General features: G+C 43.8%; 1 protein-coding gene across 1 annotated transcript; it reads right to left on the bottom strand.

The window, feature by feature from the left end:
• Window positions 1-2,429: 2,429 nt before the first annotated feature.
• On the bottom strand, window positions 2,430-21,913 carry slc43a1a (solute carrier family 43 member 1a; the record flags this gene model as incomplete). Its single annotated transcript, XM_080525628.1, has 13 exons — window positions 2,430-2,627; window positions 3,303-3,426; window positions 3,646-3,719; window positions 3,900-4,029; window positions 4,516-4,645; window positions 5,157-5,192; window positions 6,199-6,440; window positions 6,687-6,820; window positions 7,439-7,531; window positions 18,792-18,868; window positions 19,030-19,085; window positions 21,246-21,429; window positions 21,760-21,913. 13 exons carry the CDS (start codon window positions 21,911-21,913, stop codon window positions 2,430-2,432), a joined length of 1,632 nt encoding a protein of 543 aa, XP_080381754.1.
• Window positions 21,914-22,396: the final 483 nt, after the last annotated feature.

The raw sequence follows: 22,396 nt of genomic DNA on the forward strand, positions 1-22,396 counted from the left end.
GAGCATTACAGTAGAATATGCATATGAATAAGAGAAAACCTCATTCCTATTTACAAAAACTGCCACTGTGTAGACCAGAGCTCTTTGATTGAGCAAGAACTCTGTAACGGATCGTAACAGACAAGAGAAGAAAAAACAAACAATTAATTATTACAATTATAATCACGAGACTACGAGGAATACATCTGCTAAAAAAATAACAGCACAAAACGTCCCTTTTACTACATTTTCAGCTTAAAAGTTAAATATAAAAAACACCTAAATACACAAGTTTGTCCCTATGCATGAAGTAGTCAAACGTGTTTCAATCACTGGACTGGACACGTTCTGTACTGTGTCCACATTTCAAACTCAAAATCAGTCTTTCAGTTTCAGCTGTCAAGTGTCATTTAAATGCACTATTTCAGCTTTTGTTCTATAAAAAAATGTTTTAAAAAAGAAATGTATAGGCATAGTGGACAATAATCTATGGATGGAAATCCACACATACTCACAAACAACATGGGTGTTGTAGAGAGACAGATACGGAATAAAAGAGGTAGTTACAGTCTCTACAGTTTGTGTGTCTGTGTGTGTGTCTGTGTGTGAGTGAGTGTTTGAGAGTGAGTGTGCCTACAGGCCTGTATGTGTGTTAGTGTGAGTGTGTAATAATAATTCAGGAAATATTCTGAGATGTCAATGCAAAAGCAAAGGTATTATCTTTGGTATTTTAGCATAGTTCCTACTAACCATAATGCCAAGCTCACTAGAAGCTTATCGCTGTTATAGTATTCACTCATTAGATGTCTCCTTGATGTTCTATAACAACCGTTATACTGTACACACGGCTGTGTATCTAATTATTCCTTCTATATCATTCATAGCATATTTGGTTTCAGAAGAAACTGCAAAGCTTTGTACTATGGTGTATTTTTCTTGGCTTTCTTGTCATGGACTGAGGTATACTACAGAAGTACCAGGTTTACAGAGTCTTTCATGGACACCTGGGCCATATTAAGATATGTGTGTGTGCATCTGTGTGTATGTGTATTTAAGGGCTTTTCTGAACTAAATCCAAATAAATAAAATAAAAAATAAAAAACTACAAAAAGGGATGGCACAACTAACCCTATCAAAGCAACATCATAAAAAACACAACTACACTTAACTAACTTAACTTAACTAACTTTCAAGTCATGAAGAGTTTGTGGATCATGGTTTGAAATTATTTGGCTTCAGCAAATAAAATAGTGAGCAAAATTCAGCACCAGCAATAATGGTATTCCAGTCTTTAGAACAGTCATCGCACAATATGGTGAGATTGCTACAATACATTGATATATATTGCTAATAATATTATTGTAGTTTAACATTTTTCACAGTTCAGGCAATAACCTGCACAGTGCGGATGTCCTAAAGACAGATTGGAAGGCGACTATTGGGGCTATTGTTGTGTCAGCTAGTTTAGTCGTGCTTTCAGCACCTTCCCCCAAAAAACAGTCAATTACTGGTTTACCCTCAGTGAGTGAGTAGAAAAGTGATTGCTATGTGAAACCTTCAGCAGAACTGTCTGGAGAATGGCGAGTTGAGCCTAACCAACTTATTCTAGGTGTGCTCTTCTTCATTTTACTGTCTGAATGTGCGTGACAGTGTTGGCTGCCCCCTGCAGGCCAGAGCTACACAGAGCACATACATCATATTAACAGGCACTGAGTTCATAGAAAATAATACATTTTTCAATCATCCCCTTCCTCACTATAGTTAGTTATAATGATTCATATCACTACGTTGCATACAAAGAGTACAAATGTATGGCGTTACAAATGTATGGCGTTACAGACCTGTTGTTGTCTTTCCCTTTTGCAATCACTGACGTACATTTCTAGTCATGAGGAGAGACGCTGTTAGGCTAGTGCACAACGTCGGCTGGGCACGTGAAACTAGAGGACGTGTGTCTGACATTTCACCAACAATTGCAAAACATTGTCATTTCACACGAATGTGATTATGAAAATCATGCCGATACATGAAGGTGAAACATGAACGTGCCTTATATTCCTCAATACAATCTCTACTTAAACCTACGCCTGACAAGAACGCTATTTTATGACCAAGCATTGAAATGATTTTTCGGGAGAACACTGCACTAATTTCAAGGTAAAATATAAGCATTGCTCTAAACCACGGGTTCCAGAGGACACAGCTATTACAATGACACAGCTGTCAGGATTAAAACTGGACGCATGTCTCAGTCGGTTTCAGACAGCCAGCTAGGCTAAGCAAGCTGACACAGCAAGAGCCCCGCCGTGTTCTCCTTTAAATATCAAAGAAACAAAACAGAACTTGATAACGGTATTTTGCGATTGTTGACTTAACCGATATTGTGGATATTAGGGAAAAAGAATCCCTAGTTTCCACAATCGCTCGCACGTTGTCTAAGACAAACTGAATTAAGCTTCCTGGATGCTGTGACCGTTGCTACGGTGTTTGAGGCCGTTGATCTCTGAGTGGTTGAGAGCCTCTCTCTCCTGCTGGTCTGTCTCCTGGTCCCGCGCCTCCTTCTCATGGATCAGGTTTCTGCGATGGTGGAACAGGTACCCGGGCAGGAGGAAGCCAGCCAATGATAAGATGATGAGCCCCACGTCGATCTGATGGGAGTGGCGGGAGGGAAAACAGAATGAGTATAACGAGTACAAACTACACACAGGTGAGAACGCTTTGGACATTTAAACCCAAGTAAGCTGTGCAGCAGGAGACCTGACGGTAGATTGACCCTGACACAACAACACAAACTGGTCTTTACAAGAACATGAGGTCCATTTCATGTACAAGGCATGTCCCTCTATCACCCTACATACAGCATCTCCTCAGTATGAAACTGTGTGTGTGTGTGTGTGTGTGTGTCATCTCACAACTAGGCTACAAATGTCATCTTTTAGTTAAAATTTTTGGCAGCCTGGGTCACGTTCACAAGCTGGTGGTTAGGGGCCTTCAGATGGCCCACATCTCCAAGAGAAAGGCTCAACAGTTAGCAAGGTGTTGCTCCATATCTGCTATTATCGGTAGCCGCTCAATATGGAGACGGCGTTGCTTTTTGTACCCTTAGAGTAGATATAGTTTTACAGTAATGCTATTGTATCTGTTAACCCACATTTGAAACATCCTCTGTGTTAATATTATATGTTGGTTGCTGTACAGTCACAAACGTAAATAAATGTCTCCCAGTGAACTGATTGCACTGATAGTGTTTATGTCCTTAATGCACTTTGTATTGATGTGGACATAAATAAAGCATTTAGAATGTGTGTGTGTGTGTGTCTCACCCAGTAGGGGTTTCCCTTCAGGGGTCCGACCATGGCCATGAAGAGGGGCTGCTGCAGCAGGGCGATCACAGCACTGATCATAGACTGCAGACCCGTCAGGGTCCCAAAGTGGTTAGAGGGGTACCTGAGAGAGAGAGGCAGAAAGAGAAAGGGAGAGAGAGAAAGGGAGGAGAGAGAGAGTAATCATTTCTCAAGAACGACGATGACAGAGAAGACGGGCTGGACCAGTACATAACACACCTGCCGTCCAGATTCTCTTGATTTGGACCTCCACAAGCCCCCCCTGCCTGTAGCAGTCGTAGAGTACTCACACAGCAGCATACACACACAGCAGAGTACTCACACAGCAGCATACAGCCCCCCACAGCAGGAGTGGATGAAGCCTCGGACCATGGTGTGCAGGATGAAGGTCAGGATCTGCAGAACAGAGAGTCAGAGTCAGTGAGTGTTCATGACTCAGTCCAATTCCTACAATTCCTGCAAGATCATTGTTTTTTTGAGCGCCCCAAGTACGCAACTCCTTGAATTGGTTATGGTTAAGATGATATCGTTCCTGTTTATGTGTGTGTGTGTGTGTGTGTGTGTGTGTGTGTGTACCTGTAGAGGAAGGTTGTCTATGAGACAGAGCACTCCAAACAGCAGCAGCAGCATGTTGGTGAAGGTGAACGCTCTCATGGCATTGGTCAATTTCTGGATCTTCTTGTCTCTTTTCGGGCCATTTGGCTGCCTGCGTGGGATTGGACAAGGACAATGAGAGTGGGCAGGCCAACCTTGCATCACTAGGCTCTGTGTCCTCTCCTAGCCTCTCATTTCCTTCCACAGTCTGGGTCTTTATTTTCCTTTTCCTTCTCACACTCGTTTTCAACTCTCCTACTCTTTCACATTTCTTAGCCCCCCCCATCTGTATATTTTATATTTCAACCAGCCATTCCTTTTTACTCTCCACTAACCTCCCGCAATATCACCAAGAAATGGGAAATAAGTCCTTGACTTTATTGTGTACTTATTGTGTATTAATTATCCTGTAAGATTCATTTTTTGTGTGCTTGTTAAATTTAAAAAAAAAAAAATCTTCTTGTCCCTTCCTCTGTATCCTTCCATCTTCCTCTCCCCTCCTCTAACCCCCTCCTCTACCCCCCTCCTCTAACCCCCTCCTCTAACCCCCTCCTCTAACCCCCTCCTCTAAGCCCCTCCTCTGGTTTCTTTTTCTCACTTTTTCTCCGATGCGTCGCCCTTCTCCTCCACACACTCTTTCATCTTCCAGTCCATGATGTAGCCAATCAGAGGGCAGGTGAGCAGGCAGAGCAGCTGCAGGGTGCCGAAGATAGACGAGTAGAAGCTCACTGAGGAGAGAGGACACACACGTTTACACACGTTTACACACGTTTACACACACGTTTACACACGTTTACACACACGTTTACACACGTTTACACACGTTTACACACGTTCACACACGTTTACACACGTTTACACACACGTTTACACACATTTACACACACGTTTACACACGTTTACACACACGTTTACACACGTTTACACACGTTTACACACGTTCAGACACGTTTACACACGTTTACACATGTTTACACACATTTACACACTGAGGAGAGAGGACACACACGTTTACACACGTATACACACATCCAATTTCTGTTAAATGCACAATTGAAACTCAGTTTACATAAACTCAGTTTATGAATCAAAAATGTGCCTGTTTTTTTTGGGTCATTCACGTCAATTCTCAAATTTAAACCCACCACACACACACACACACTAAATATACAACAACACAAACACACACAATGCGGACATACACATGAACATATACTAGAGCTAGGCCTAGCCACTCACCTTGCGCCTCCGACTCCTCCCTCTCCTTTTCAGAGGCTGACAGACAGAAGAGAACAAACGTTATATCACAAGTCCCAAATCACCTATCCTGCTCCTCACCTACAAAATCCTCCCCCTCACCTACAAAATCCTCCTCACCTGCACCCCCCCCAGTACCTCAATGACCTTCTCTGTCAACACACCCCTTCCCTTCCCTTTGTTTTTCTGTTCTGTCCGTCTGACTGTCTGTCTATAAAATCTGTTAAGCTTCCTTGGGTTTGAGAAAGGCTTATTAAAGAATTATTATTATTATTATTATTATATCACTTATTATTATATAATTAATCCATGTCACATTCAAATGGAGGAAGAGGGACTCTCCATAAGGAAGAATGGTGCCAGTGAAGGAGTAGATTTTCTATTGGCCAATACCAAATAGTTCCTTTACATTACACCAATTGAGTATGTTGTCAGGCAACCGGTTATTAGTCCAATAAAAAAATCTATATTAGGCAAACCAGGAATCCTATTTGAAGCTTACTGTAACCAGGAAGCGGGAAGTCAGCCGCCGATCAAAAGTTCAGACCTTTTATTCTGAAAATGTAAATACATTTCAACATGTTGAAAATCAACGACACACTCGCTAGTCAACTACCACAGCTTGTTTTGTGAGCCTGCTAACAATGTAACAAGCAGCATTATAGTTAACTGGTGAGTAGTGGGGATTACTCAACCGAATCCATTGCAATGTTGACTAGCGAGTGTGTCACTGATTTTCAACAACGTTGACATTTATTGACATTTTTCAGAACAAAAGCCTCAACAATTTGATCAGTTGGCGACTTGTCCCTGGTTTCACCAGCTGCTGTCATATACCAGGGACTCTGGGACTACATATACCAGGGACTCTGGGACTACATATCCCAGGGACTCTGGGACTACATATCCCAGGGACTCTGGGACTACATATACCAGGGACTCTGGGACTACATATACCAGGGACTCTGGGACTACATACTGTATCTGTATGGCAGCTCATTGGTTGGTTGGGTCAGTTACTCACGGTTAGTCTGGCCGTGCAGGACTAAGTACTCCAGCATCTTGTTCATGGCGCCCATAAAGAAGATGATGCGCAGCTGAGACATCCCCATGGTAACCAGACTCCACAGGAAGATAGGGGAGAAGACGGACCTGCGGAAGGCCGTGGGGGAGGGGAGGTCATCTGTGGGGAGCCTCAGCGCTCCGTTCTTCTCACTCAGCTTCTCCCCCGCCGCGCCCACCTCCTCCGTCAACCCCACCTCATTCCTGTCGCACAGACAGACGGAGGGAGGAGAGGAGGGAGACGAAACAGAGGGATGGAAAGAGAGAGAGAGAGAAAAGGATGATGTTATGAGCGATAGGGTCATAGAGCGATGTTTCATCTCCAGAGCTCGGCGGTGTTCTGGTGTTTTCCGCTGACGTTGCAGGAGTGTAGTTGTTACGAGGCAGTGGTGTGGGCTTCACTAGTGTGGCCGTAGCGTTTCAGTGGTGCTGTGTAGGCGTCATACTGACCTGAGCTCCACCTCGTCTGGCGTGGGGAACGCCTCTGTGGGCCAGTTCAGGAAGCAGTTGAGGAAGACCAGGCCTGCCAGCCCCGACCACACCCACATGATCACCCTGAACGACACGCCTGCAGAGTATATGAGCTGGGGAGACAGGAGGGGACAGGAGTCATTTCTAATTTCTAAAGGGACAGCTGTGGCGCAGGAGGTAGAGCCGCCGTCTAATAATCACAAGGTTGGCACATCGGCGGTTCGAGCCCCGGCTGGCCACATGTCGAAGTGTCCTTGGGCAAGACACTGAACCCCAAATTGCTCCCAGTGAGCGGGCCAGCGCCTTGCATGGTAGCTTGCCGCCATTGGTGTGTGTGTGAATGTGTGTGTGAATGTGTGTGTGAATGGGTGAATGAGAGGCCGTTGTAAAGCGCTTTGGATAAAGGCGCTATATACTGTAAGTGCAGTCCATTTACCATTTAATGCACAAATTACATCCAGCATTGTAAATGAAGTGTTATTAAAGATTTCAGCTTTAAAATAGTGCTATATGGCCATGATAAATCGGAAGCAATCAAGCAATGAAATCACATAATAAAGAACATTCAGTAAAGAGCGCTGATTTGATCCAACTGTGGAAATTCTATGGAATATTTACCATGCATACACTACATTAACTACATCACCTACATTCATTAAATACATTCATTATTGTTATATTAAATATATGAGGTAGTGGTGATCATATGTGTGTGATGGCGTAACAGTTACCTTGACTCCAGGGAAGGTGACAGCGGAGGAGGCGTACGAGCCGATCATCAGAGACATGATGGTGGAGCTCAGACTACCAAACAAGTTAGGCAGCTGCAGAGAGAGGGAGGGAGAGATGAAACACATACTGATAAAGCTTTGTGCCAAGACAGAAACAGGGGGATTATGTATGAAGAGTGTTGTAATTTCTAAATAAAAAAAAATATATAAAAAAAAAGCTTAAAAGATGCTCCCATTACTTATGCAGGGCATACACATGAGCCGGCCTGGTTTGACTCACAGGGCGCAGTGATTTAATCTCACCAGCAGGGGGCACAAGGGTATTGAGGTAGATAGACGAGACGGACAGCCCATACTTATGGCGCTTTTCCACTATACGGCCCGGCTCGGCTCAGCTCGCTTCGGCACGCTTTTGAACAGTTCTGGGTATTGCCGCTTTTCCACTATACACAAGAGACCAGGAACGAGTAGGAGGAGCAGGAGATAGTAGGCGGAGTTACGCGTCATAACAGTGTCATAAGATTCCCCCTGCTATACAGATCAGCAGGGGGAAAGTTCAACTGTTCAAAAAGTGCAACTTCTCTGCTTTCAGAAACTCTTTGAATTTTTTAGATTGGGCATATAGTTCATGAATTACGGTAGTTTGAATCCGCTGTAGACAGCTCCGGTTTCGGAGCAAGACAATCGGCATTAGTCAAATACATGCTCACATCCAGTCATCCGCTCACTGCTGTCCATCAAAAATGGCACATCCATCAATAATATTACATAATAACAACTGCTCTGATTAGATTGCTTAGATTGTTTAATACATCAAAGGGGGGAAAAGCGAGATGAACTCGCGAGTATCATGCCTCATTGAACGGAAAGTCCTATCTATCCCATTCAAAGTGTTTTAGCCATCCCCCTTTCCACTGGTAATAAGGAATTGGCAAGAATAGATCGATATAAATAGATCAACATAATGCAGCACTATCATGCACAGATCAGCCTTAAAACATGTAACGTTAGATATATAACGGAGCGATGTATTTCTACGGAAAGGCTGACTGACGCGGGGCTCATTCAATCTCCGCGTTTGTTATAGATACGCTTGCAGCAGCGGGTGAACTCCCGGTTCATTGAGTTTACGGTTAAAAGCATAACTTCTCGGGGTGTCAGCGCGGTGGTTCAGGGCTCAAAATGACCGTATACCGATGGTGGAGTTAGCAAAGGAGTATTGTGATTGTACCACCTCCATAGCCGGTGTTATTCACGGGCAAAGACAGTGCCCTTTGCGGGTTAATAACTGTGATTTACCGTGGGTTAGGATAACAATTCAAACGTGTCCGGATAGGGGAGAGGACAGGGAATCCAAAACCATTTGAATGGTGTCGATACTACACTCCTATCACGGTCGACACAGCGCGGAGCGAATTCCCTGGTAAAACTTTTCTCTCCCCCCGCTGTCAACAGGAGTTTCAACCAGCAGGCGCGGTGCTGCGAGCAGCAGCGGGTGAACTCCCGGTTCATTGAGTTTACGGTTAAAAGCATAACTTCTCGGGGTGTCAGCGCGGTGGTTAAGGGCTCAAAATGACCGTATACCGATGGTGAAGTTAGCAAAGGAGTATTGTGTTTCTACCACCTTCATAGCCGGTGTTATTCACGGGCAAAGACGGTGCATAAAAGCGATTTTTGTGTTATGCTTGTTGTAAATAAAAGTTCTATGATGCATTGAAATGACATTAAACTAAGATAATACGATGGTCAGCATAATTTTTCGAATCTTTATTAATAAGCTATTACAGAAACTGTAGTGACATTTTCCAAGAGCGAATGTGGTATTTAAAGATGGCGGTTAGCGAAGAAATCTATGAACATGGGATGACGATTTCCATTGACCAATCAACGGTGTGCAGCGTCACACGTCACACGCAGCCTGGCAAAAAGGTTCCGGGTCTCAAAAAAGGTTCCTGCCCTCGATGGGTAGCTAAAGAAGCGACCCGACCCGGCCCAGGCCGACAAATGGAAAAGCGCCAAAGAAGCAGGCCAGCCCGGGCTGACCCGGGTCAGCCCTCTAGTGGAAAAGCCCCATTATTGGGGCAATCTGGTTTTGGTACATTTCTGGGCTTTATAAATGAATGATATACAGCCATTATTGAATAATATAACTTAGAAAGACCAGAGGAGCTTTGTTCAACTGACTTACCCAATCCAAACCTAAAATATATGCTTGTTTTAACAATGTAATTGCAAACACTATTGGCTCCAATTTGCTTCCGGTAAAGAGCGCTGTGCACCACAAAGTTGTAGCTGACATGGCTGCTAAATTAGTAATTTCATATTTTTTTCAGTTAGCGTAAAGGCACTGAGTGGGTGGGGATAATTGAATATGAGATGAAGATATCCATTGTCATGATTCCACTGCGAATGTTGAAATTGATAATTCTTTATATTTTCATCAAATGAGAATTTGATGATAACTGATAATCCAATAAGTGTCTATGTTCACCTATTGGTAATTATGGAGCATGGAATGAGCATGGAATGAGCATGGGATGAGCATGGAATGGAGAATTCTCCCACTCCCCGCCAACCCTCTGAACACTCCCATGTCCTGCTCCACCTGATGTCAAGTCTGTGTTTGTTGGCGCAGACGCACTATGCAGTGACACAAAATGACCAAAACGGTCTTTCTACATGGTTGTAGTGGTGCGCAGCACTCTTTAGCAGAAGCACATTGGAGCCAGCTAGCTTCAACACATGGCTACACGTTTAAAACTCCATCCATAGGTGAATTGTCTCTCCACCCCTTTAGCTCTTTACCAACCAACTGTCTTTGGAACAAGACGTTTGACCACTTAGAATGACCTCCTTCCATATAATAAAGAGCTGACTGAGATTCAACAGGACAACACAAGATAGTCCCATGATGCCGGTCAGAACAGAAGTGTACAGTTGTTCAGAGCTGACTCAGGTCTTAAGCTGAGGCTTACTGTATAAGCCTTGCATTCTTTCTATACTAGTGAAATTAAATTAACTGTACTAATCAGAGGCACCATGCCCATATGCTGCACAAGGGAATGTTACATTACATGTTACATTCATTACTATAGTTAACATTTTATGCAGATGTTGTATTCTTTAGAGATAAAAAAGATCTGGGTGGTCATACAAGGAACTAAAATACCTTTAATCCTTGCGGTTATGATATTAAAAGTTATACAAGCATGACAGTTAAACTCATAAGGCATAAGAGTACTTAAAGAACCAATGTGTATCATTCATTCAAATGACCATTGAACAGCTAAACAGCTTTGCAGAAAATAGATTTATTTTAGAGATGAAATTAAGCATGGGGATTATAGATCTAGATTGCAGGAAAAAGCTGTTTCAGGTGGTAGAAAAATACAAAATGCTCCAGCTTCCAGGGGGGGAGAGGCACTCTCCAGACCCCCCCTCCCCCTCCCTCATGCACTTGGTGCCCCCTCTTAAATATTGGGTGCATGGTACTTATTGTTCTTTTGTCAGCTTGACACTTTTAAAAGACCTCATGTGAAAATGATCACCATGAAAACTGCTTTCAAGCTCTAAACCCATTGCGTTAAAGGAATAGTTCACTATTTTACAGCTGTCAGATGAAAGTAGTTTATGGGCCAGGAGAAACTGTAATCCAGGTTCAGATCTGTTTAAAAAGAATAGTCATTGAATCCCTATCACTCCCCTTGTGCTTTCTGTTAGTCACAATGAATTGTGATCTTGGTGTGATGACCACAGATTATTAGGTGAAAGAGAGTGGAAAGCATATCAATGTGACCTAGTTATGATTCATAACAAGTAACTGGAATATGTTGAATGTTGAATCTCAGTGGTGGGAAGTGGGGAACTCAAAGAGATTGACCATTAACACTCAAGAGAGACGTTTCTGAGTTCTATCATCTACGCAGGCGTCCATCCCACAGAGTTAGTCCACGTGAGGAGTGAATGGTGACAGATGAGAGAGGGGATGTGGGACCTATTGTGTCATGCTCTAACAGGGGAAGGCTGGCACCAGGCCGGGGCTGTAGAGGTCATGACCAGGGGGGCGTCAGGTCTGACATGACGGGCTGGCAGCGATCGTTAAGCGATTCTGAGAAGGGGGACAATGGCACGTCGACATGCGGGACTGACCGGGTTGACCACTAGAGGACTGGATGGGAAACCCCGGTGAGAGACCTGCTGAACGCACAGCTCAGGGTTGCATCTCTTACAAATGTCAAAGTAACGTTATTCCAGCCATGTTGAATATCTGCACCCATGTTCGCCCCCGACTGCAGCTATACAGCCCACTGATGAGGCGCACCCTCTCATTTGTGTGTGTGTGTGTGTGTGTGTGTGTGTGTGTGCGTGTGTGTGGTGTGTGTGGTGTGTGTGTGTGTGTGTGTGTGTGTATGCGTGCAGTAGACGTTATTCCCACCTGTGCCCTGACAGGAGCCCATAAAGCACACATTTAACGCCTGCACTTCAAGCACATGTCTGACGTGCCGGTTTGTCAGGGTAGGTGGAAAAACCCATCTCTCTGTCTCACCTCTCTGTCTCACACGTGTGCTGCTGCATACAGGGGGATGGGAGTTAGGAGAAACGTGTCAGATGATGGTACAAGGGAACAGCTAGGAACTAGGGATGGGACAGAATCATGGATTCATTGTTCCCTGGGGAAAAGTAGATTTTTAACATTTGGACCGTTAGATTTTTGCTTTTGGACAGAACTAATGCCGGTTCTGTAGCACTATTAGTTGTTGTTTTTGCATTAGTCATGCACAGAAAAACAATATACACAATACACAAGCATAATGTTAATATAATTCAGTAATTATTATTGCTTATTATTACTATTGAATGTGGAACGGGAGTCTTACGTCATTCAACTGCGCGTTGTTTACAGTTGGGCTACTAGGCTACTTGTTTTTAGCCTAGCCTAGCTTTGTGAGGGCTACATTCCTAGGGCCTGTTCCTCGAAGTGCGATTAGAGCTAAACTAGACTAATTTTGATCATTTGCGATAATTTCAGCTCGAGTTCCGTTCCATGAATGTGGCTCAAATAATTTGCTGCTTGGTTGCTATGCAACCAATCCTTTAGAACAAACCTGGTAGCGACCAGGTTTACGGTCTGGTTTAGTAACAAGTGTGTCAAAAATGTCTCACAGGCGGAAAGCATTGGAAATGTCTATTTTTATAATTGGACATACGCTTTTTTTTCAGGCGAGAGAGTAAAGTCAAAATGACATTATCTGACTGCATTGCCCACAGCAATCCAATATTCAATTATAATTATGTTATACATTGATATGGATCAATGTATACCTCTTATTAGATTATAAATACTCTGGTTGTTATGTTTGCCTTTTGGTTGACAGCAAAAGAGGGAGAGAGGAGGATAGAGAGGGAGAGAAGGAGAGAGAGCAGGATGGTGCACCAGAGAGAGAGAGCGCAAGAACCAGGTGAGAAAGTGGACAGGTAGTCAAGACCAGATAAGTAAGTAGCCTTGAGAACCGATGGTTCTCGAGCCTAACGGCCCATAGGGCAGGAGCCTATCTCCTGTTTCCGTAGCGTGAGGCGGCTTAATGTACAAGTTAGTACACCCCCTGGACATGACGCTGGTATGTTGCAGGGTCTTATGCCACGGTCCATGCCACCCCCCCAAGGCAGCAAACCTAGGGGAAACACTGTAGACTATTGGTAAACATTGTAATTGGAAATGTCTGGACAGCTAGACAAAATGCGTGCATCACTTTAATGCGTGCACAGGGTATTAGCTGCATGCCTTCTTTCTGTTCTGCATTATTGTTATGTTTGCCTAATTTAAGTATTCAGAAGGAGAAATTCATGAGGATTAATACCAGAATAAATGAAAATGTTCACTGTTAAAGGTGGGGTTTAAGATATTAAGTGATTTCGTGCCGATAATCCATGTTTTTGTGAATGCCGATTAATCGATTAATCGTTCATACCACCACTGATTAATTGACCGTGAAAATGTTTAGTTGTGCACATCCCTACTAGGAACACCAATGCCCTGCAGGCCTGGGGCTTCATTTATAAAAAAGTACTTGAACGTCATCTTTGACTTTCACGTAAGCACATTTTTCTAAACGGACGTAAGCATTATTTATAAAACGGGCTGAGATGGTTTAAAGTTGCGTACGTGCTTCCTTCTATAAATACCAACGCAGGTAAAATGAACCCAGGTGAATGAGGTTTGTATTAACGCCTGTGATAGCGGCTCAATTATAGCGGCTGAATTAAGACAAGTGCTATAATATAGGGTAGGCGTTCGTCTGGAAGTGGGAGAGGGCAGAGAAGGGTGGCTTCTCGGTAAGTTGCATTTGTAACGTTTGATCATGACAACTAACCAGGCACATGCTTATACTCAGTACTCAAGTTGTAAAAGAAAATCAGGGGAGGTGGTGGATTTTATCATATGAGGACAATTTTAGCATCCCCTCAGCGTCAGTGACTTCAGTGTCAGTAACTTGGTAAAAATGTCATTGCATGTGTGCGTGCCCCCTCACACCTTGAAATAGCAGTAATACCACGTTCATTGATAAAATGACAAAGTATGGAAAGAGGGGGGCAATTGTATAAATCACTACGTTGACGTGGTTTTCTACGTACGACACGGGTCAAAATTTGATCTGAGTACTTTCTATAAATGAGGCCCCTGACCTCATCAGAGCCTCCCACACCTCTCAAACCATGAGATACCAATTTCAATGTCAATACTCCTTAACACGCAACCTTAACCATAACTCTCTCTTGAAACACCTCTCAGATAACCGATGATGAGAGTCAGTGAACGGAATGGTTGGAATTTGGAATTTGGGAACGCCAAAGTAACATTATAACATTCTTTCATTTACCCTCTAAATGTCCCAAGACCAGGCAATCAGCCATCTTATTAACTTAAGACAGCCAATCAACTGCCAACTTGAATATAAGGGGTTGCGAAAAGGTTATCCGGGAGGACCATGGTAACGGTTATTTATAACGTACCTACTTATTAATATCTGTAGCTTGAGTTTTTCTTTCACTATTATGATGAACATCAGACAGGCCTCCTGAACCACTAACCATCCAGAACTGAACTGTCTCTCATCAGGACAAAAACATTACAAATACAACAACACACGCAGTGTTGCCTCTACAACTATTCAAGACAGGGGCTGTTTATGTTATTGTGTGACTTTGCCTTTGAGAGCATGTGTGTGTGTGTGTGTGTGTGTGTGTGTGTGTGTGTGTGTGTGTATGTATAACTAATGGGACAGTGAAGCGTTTCTTAGTGTTTTCTCCAAAAGTTGGGATTTGAAATAAAACAATTACTCTGTGTACATATGTGTTTCATTTAGACAACACTTTTTATACATAGTCCCCTTATTTTAGGGCACCAAAAGTAATGGCTCACACTATGACGGGGGTTTCTGGTCTGTCAGGTGTTCCGTCACATCATTTGTGCAGGGATAAGAGAGCTAGTTAGTAGTCTAGTATTACTTTAGACTTTTTGTTTGCCTTTGGAGTCTGCCACTGCTGTCTGTCGACATGAGGACCTTGTTAATGTCAATGAAAGTCAAGGAAGCCATTATTAGACTGACAAATCTGAAAAAAAGCCAAAGCCTTAGGCTTGCCAAAATCAACCGTTTGGAACATAATTAAAAAGAAACGGGAAAAAAAGCACCGGTGAGTTCAGCCAATCACAAACAGGTCTGTGACAGTACTACTTCTACAGTGGGTGACCATCATTAAATTATGCTCTGCATAATTAAAAGACTCAAAAACTAAACAACAACAGTCCCACAGACCAGAAACATGTCGTCTGCTCCAGTAGAAGCAAATCCCTTCAAATTAATCGGATGGTTGATGGCTTCATCATACAGTAAGACAATGACCCAAAACATACTGCCAAAACATTCCGGAGATGGATTTTGGTGTTACGGTAAATTGGTTCTTTTGTTGATACTCTATTCTCATTGTTACTATGTGCTTTACAGTGATGTTGCACGGTAGATAAAGGTTCTGATAACACAGCACTACATAATCGTGGCCAGGTTCTCCCATTTAATGTCTAATGTTCACATGCATCGTTGACCACACATAGAGTGAGTCATCAGCTTCAGATATTGGACTGTTCCACCAGTGTCAGAAAAAAGAAATCTTCCCTCTTCCAGCACGACGACTGCCAATGGCTCCAGACCTGAGCAGATTACTTTTTCCTGCTATGGCTGGTGGATAGATCATTCACTTACTTAGTCAAATGTATTTAGTCGCTTTGGATAAAGGTGTCTGCTAAATGCCAAAAATGTAAATGTAAATATTGGCTTAGCGTAACCTCCTGGCAATACGGTTTATCTCAACTTGAGGGCATGGTAAAGATAACATTTGGGGTATTCTTCACGGATCCGATATGATTGATTGTCTGTCACACAGGGATGAACAAAGCATTGCCAATCAGTATTAATCGTGAAATATGATAACGTAATGTTAACTTGTGTTAGATGGTCATGTGACCACTTGTGTTGAGTGTGTTCGATCATTGTTGCCTAAAATACTAAATACTAAACATGAGTGCCTAATTTGGACATTATAAATATCTCCCATTACGTTGCCTATGACTACGCAAAGAAAGTGTAAAAGATGAAACCAACATGTACAAAATACACTTCAATAAAAGCTTCCCAAAAATGCTTCACTGTTCCACGCAGGGCGATGTACAGTATGAGTGTGTCAAACTATGTGCGTGCATACCCCAGAAATGTATGATTTTGTGTGTGTGTGTGTGTGTCCTTGTGCTGACATCAATTCTAACAACAAGAACAACATTGTGGAGCCCAGTCCTAGCTGGTACAGGACATCCAAAATAGCTAGAGAGAGGTCAGAGAGGGACACAGCGGACAGCATGAATGCTGTATGTGTCTTTGTGTGTGTGTGTGTGTGTGTGTGTGTGTGTGTGTGTGTGTGTGTGTCTGTGTGTGTGTGTGTGTCTGTGTGTGGTAATAATAGAAAAATGATATGTCATAGAGGAGGGTTGGGGTGGAGGAGCTCATGCTGAATTGTTTATGTGCATGCCCCTTGGTGTTACTGTATATGTGTGTGTGTGTGTGTGTGTGTGTGTGTGTGTGTGTGCATATGTGCCAAACTATATGTGTGTGCCCCTATGATTTATGTTTCTGTATATGTGTGTTTGAGACCAAACTTTGGGTGAGCTTAGGTCTTTTGGGCATCTATTGTGTGTGTGTGTGTGTGTGTGTGTGTGTGTGTGTGTGTGTGTGTGTGTGTGTGTGCGCGTGTGTGTGTGTGTGTGTGTGTGTGTGTGTGTGTGTGTGTGTGTGTGTGTGTGTGTCTGTGTCTGACAGTGCGAGAGAGAGAAAGAGGACATGCAGCATGTCTCTGTTTGTGATTGTGCATGGACAGGTTGGTGGTTAGGGTTAGGGTTGGTGGGAGGGGGTTGAATGTTTGGGGTGGGTTTGTTAATTATAGCTAGACACAGAGAAGGGCGCTTTACTGTCCTCTCTCCCCAGCCAGGCCACAGCCAGGGGGGACATCACACCACACAGGTGACAGTGGAGGGCTCGTAGGACAGCGCTACAGTGTTGTCTACAGTTTACATTAGGGATGCAACCTCAGCACATTATGTTCAAGTCAAGACTAAAAACCCATCTTTTTAATATTGCCTTTAAATGACTAAATAATTTAATTATGATTATATAATGATTGGAGCACTTTGAGCTGCAACGTTTGCAGGAAAAGCGCTATACAAATAAAAGTTATTATTATTATTATTATTATTTGTATTATTATTATTATTATTATTATTATTATTTCAGACCCTTTCTCAATTGTTCTGAAATCAATTCCTGCCGTCCTCTCCTCTGTCCTCCACCCCTTTTCTTCTCAAACAGCATTGGAGAATATCTGGGGGGGAGGAACCCTCGGTCTTCTCCTCCAAGGTGTTTGGAGTAGGGAGCGAGTGGAGGATGAAGTAGAGGACATGAGCAGTTGAGTTCCTAACAGAAACAGAGCCCCTAACGGGGTTGTCCTGACTCAACCCTGACCTTAAACCCTCTCTGGGGTCGCTTTGTGTTCTTTTGTTGACACACCGTGACACGCCAGAGAACGTTCTGTATTTGTGACAGCTGCTGGTGAAAAATGTCAAATGTTACGACTTTATTCTGAACATTTTAAATAACTGTCAACGTTCGGTGAGTAATCCCCACTACTCTACACTAACTAGGTAGTAGTGGGGATTACTCACCGAATCCATTGCTTTGCAATGTTTTGGCTTGACTAGAGAATGTGTCATTTAATTTTAAACAACGCTGACATTTATTGACATTTTTCGGAATAAAAGTCTGTTGGTTGGCGTTGCCGTTTTCACCAGCTGCCGTCACATTTGTTCCGCTATTTCTCCTCCTGACGGATATCATAGAGACAGAGGGGAGACGGAGGAGAGAAAGAGGGGGGGTGGGTAGTAGGGTGGAGAGTGCCCTTGTGTGTTTTGGGTAGAGGTGGGTGGGCGGAGACGAGGGTGTGCAGAGGGTGTGCAGTCATTCAGAGCTTCTGATTGGTGCAAACACAAGTGGGCCAATTTCTGTCAGGATCAAGTCATGTGCAACTCAAGAGCTTAAATACCACATACGTACGTCACGCACCCCTCCCACCCCCCACTTACACACAGTTCACACCCATGACCATGGGTCTTTCCACACTCCCACACCTGTCATAGCCTAAAATACAAGCATACGGGGCAATAATAAAAAACCCACGCGATGACCCGAATGACGTGCGAAAATCACGCGCTTCTACAAAGTCGAGCAAAAAAAAAACTGCCAGACACAACAACACTCTGTCCTCTCAGCTGACTGACGCAACCCTGCGTCGCTCCAAAATCAATAACCTGCCCTTTGTTTGTTTGTAAACAGAAACAAAACAAACCGTTCTACCCGAAACGTCACGGAATAGTGAAAAGAACAGAACACACGTGACCTACGCTCTGTTGGTTTTGGAGTGATTGTGGAGGCTATTTCCCGCTACGACAGGGTGGAGCAACTCTGACCCTCTGGGAACCGGTCTACACTGGTTTTTTAGCTCTGAGCCAGAGGACTCACTATCGGATCAATACATGAACCAGTCCATTCATAGAATAATAAACACACTAAAGGAGGAATTACGACCCGTAGGACTGGGGGCCGTTGAGGTCTTCTACTGATTCTTCTGTCTGTCTTGTCTTGTCTGCCCGGGTGTCCCGCTCTCTCCGTCTAACCTCTGTCTGTCTGTCTCGTCTGTCCCTCTCTCTCCGTCTACCTCTGTCTGTCTGTCTCGTCACACTCGTTCCGTGTCTCACCGTCAGAGAGGTGAAGGTCAGGCAGATTCCTCCGAAGCCGTTGAAGGAGAGCGCGAGGAAGATGAGCGCAGAGAGGGCTGGAAGAGAGGGATGGAAGAGAGGGATGGAAGAGAGGGAGGGAGAGAGACAAAGGAGTTCAATATTTGACATGGTGTGTAAAGTGCAGTCGTCTGGATGTGATTCAGTGTGTGGTATTTGTGTGTGTGTGTGTGTGTGTGTGTGTGTGTGTTTCACTCACTTGCAGGGTCGTAGGCTGACAATGACATCATGGCACAGGAAAGCCCAAAACATGCACTGCAGAGAGAGAGAGGGGGGGGTTATTCAAACGTGTTCTCCAATTCTCTACTGTTGTTGCTAAAGAAAGTGGGACCTTTTATGGTTAAACTGCCTGTGTGGCCTCTGAGAGAGAGAGAGATAGTAGGATAGATAGATAGATAGATAGATATGTAGATAGATAGATAGATAGATAGATAGATAGATACGTAGATAGATAGATAGATAGATAGATAGATAGATAGATAGATAGATAGATAGATAGATCCTCCAGCCTGACTCTGGACAGCCACGTGCCGCTGATAGATTTGGCCTCTGACTACCTGACTACTGGTGCTATCAATGATCTATTCATGTCCATCCCCCTCTCATCTCCCTTTCTCTCTCTCTACTTCTCAACCTCTCAGTCTTTACCTGAAGAAGACAATGAGTCAGACATTCCCAAGTACCCACCTATGTTCCACACCCAACTCCTACCCCTATGGTAAATGTTAAACCACACATTTAACATACCTTCAGTATGGAAAACACACACACACACACACACACACACACACACACACAAAAGGTTAATCACCTAACCCTAACCCTCTTTAGGAATGTGATATTTCCTGCTTTTTGCTCTCTTTCAAACGATCCTCTCAATTACTCTTCACCGGAAATGTACGTTCTGATTGATTCAAAGCTGCTATTTGGTGGTTTTAAGATCTGCATATCATCGACCTGAGTACCTTCTCTATCTTCTCCGTTCTCTTTCACTCTGCCTGGACACGTAGTACCAGCAGATCTCTGTCTCCCAGTCTGGCCCCTCTACAGTGCCTTCCCTAAGTATTCATCTCCTTGGAACTTTTTCCACATTTTGCTATTTTACAACTTGACTTTAAAATAGATACCCCATAATGTCAAAGTGAAAATTAATTAATTATGAATTAAAACTGAAATGTCTTGAAGCGATAAGTATTCACCCCCTTTTTACTTTTTAAAATGAACTAAAATGCAAATATCAACAAGTCACTCAATTCAACGTTGAGTTGAGTTCATCTGAGTGCAAGGATAATAGTTAAATGTGATTTTTGGAATGAATATCTTTATTTTTGTAGAGTCTCTGATTTGCATAGGAATTCCTACACACAGTGTGTCAGATCAGATTGTCATTAAAACTGCCACCCTGACGCCTGGGGAGACTTACACAAATCTACAAAGTTGAATGGCTGAGTGGAAAAAGCACAGTCGATGGGACAACATCATCTCAGTCACTCTACAAAATTGGTCTATAACCGAGCAGCCAAAAAGAATCCCTTAATGAAAACTCCAGCACATACAATGCAGTTTCTGCAGCGTTCCTCGTGTGAAGAATAGTGGCCGCTGCTGCAAGTTATGGGTATGTTTGTCACCGGCAGGGACTGGGGAGTTTGTCAGGATCAAGAGTAAATGATGACATTTACTGAGTTGGTAGTGACAGCCTAATCCACACAGTGTGTCATTGATTCCTATGCAAATCGGACCTTATAAAAGCTACTGAACTTATTTAGTAACTTGTTGGAAGACATTTCAGCATTTGAGCAAATCTTAGGAGAGTCACAGCAAATGGAGTGTGTGTCTTGGCCTTGCTGGGTGGTATAGTGGTTACAGTCGATTCACAGGCTACATGACTTTGTGTTCACTGGAATTGCTTCGAGCACAATCAGGGTTCCCACACCTTCTGAAACATCACATTCAACCACCTTTCAATTCCCTCAAATTCAAGGACCCAACACGGCATTGTTTGAGACAGAACTAGATGAGAGTTTATATAATAGGAACTATCCGCTCACAGACAACAATTAAAAAGAGAGGCTTGAATGTGTGAACACTAGATGGTCTCTTGCCTTCTCTACCACAGCACAGCAAAACAATATATTGTGAAATATGTGTCAAGTTAAGCAATACAGAGACGTATTTACTAGTTGACGAGCTAAGTAAAACCTTTTTGAATATATATATTGATTTATCTTTGAGAGAGTGAGCGAGAGAGGGGAATTCAAGCACTTTCAATGACCCATGTCTATTTTCAAAAACTTTTCAGACCTTGATTTTTTGGTCTCAAATTCACAAACTTTCAAGGATTTCAAGGAATTGCTTTGAGCACAACTTATGAAAACGTTTCGCGAGGGAGCGCTTCTCCATTTGAACGGGCGTTACCTGCCGACGAGGCGGAGTGGGCGTGGCCCGTAGCGGTCCATGAGGATGCCCAGGGGCAGGGTGGCGGCGCTGAGCAGGAAGGAGCCGATAGTGAAGCCCAGGTTGAGCATCTCCTCCTGGTCCACGCAGCTCGGCCACTCCCCGGACTCCCAGGAGCTCACGTTGCTCACCGCCGTACCGTTGTCTACGAGGTAGGAGGGAGAGAGAGGGGAGGGAAAGGGGAGGGAGGGAGAGGGAGAGAGAGGGGAGGGAGAGAGAGGGGAGAGAGAGAGAGAGAGAGAGAGAGGAGAGGGAGAGAGAGGGGAGGAAGAGAGAGGGGGGAGAGAGAGGGGAGGTAGGGAGGGAGTTGTAAAATGAGCATCCACACTTGAAAGAGAGAGCGTGATGTTTGCATACATTGTTGTGTGTCTAGGTATTCACTTTCATGTGGGTGTTCTTCGGCTAGTGTGTGTGTGTGTGTGTGTGTGTGTGTGTGTGTGTGTGTGTGTGTGTGCGTGTCCCTGCGTGGGCCTACCTGAGCACAGGTGTGAGTAGAAGCCCTCCTTCTTGAGCATGATGAGCAGGGAGGCCCAGCCCAGCAGCACGGCAGAACACAGCAGGTTCTCTATGATGGCCGTGATCGCCATCCACCAGCGCCTCCTGTGGGCCTGGAGGAGTGAGGGCGCCATCGCTGCTGAGAGAGAGAGAGAGAGAGAGAGAGAGAGAGAGAGAGAGAGAGAGAGAGAGAGAGAGAGAGAGAGAGAGAGAGAGAGAGAGAGAGAGAGAGAGAGAGAGGGGTTGAAACGAGTCACCAGCCCTGGATGGGTGAACATGAATCACTAGAAAAAGGTCATGTGACTAACAGTATCATGTTCCCAGTACCTCTGTGATCAGATTCCATTGCCCTCTTTTAGTAAACAGCACTTGTCATGAAGTCGCACACACACACACACACACACACAAACACACACACACACACACACTCTCTCGAAGACCACATACTGTACGACAGGTCAGCTCAATCTGACATGACCAACAGCCGACATCAAAAAGTCTGGTGGTCATGACAACCTTGACACACACACACACACACACATACACAAACACACACACACACACAAACACAAACAAATACAACTTTATTCGCTGCATAAACAGAAGCGGAAAAAAAA

This window comes from Nansenia antarctica (assembly GCF_963989245.1).
Source record: "Nansenia antarctica genome assembly, chromosome: 3".
Classification (NCBI taxonomy): domain Eukaryota; kingdom Metazoa; phylum Chordata; class Actinopteri; order Argentiniformes; family Microstomatidae; genus Nansenia; species Nansenia antarctica.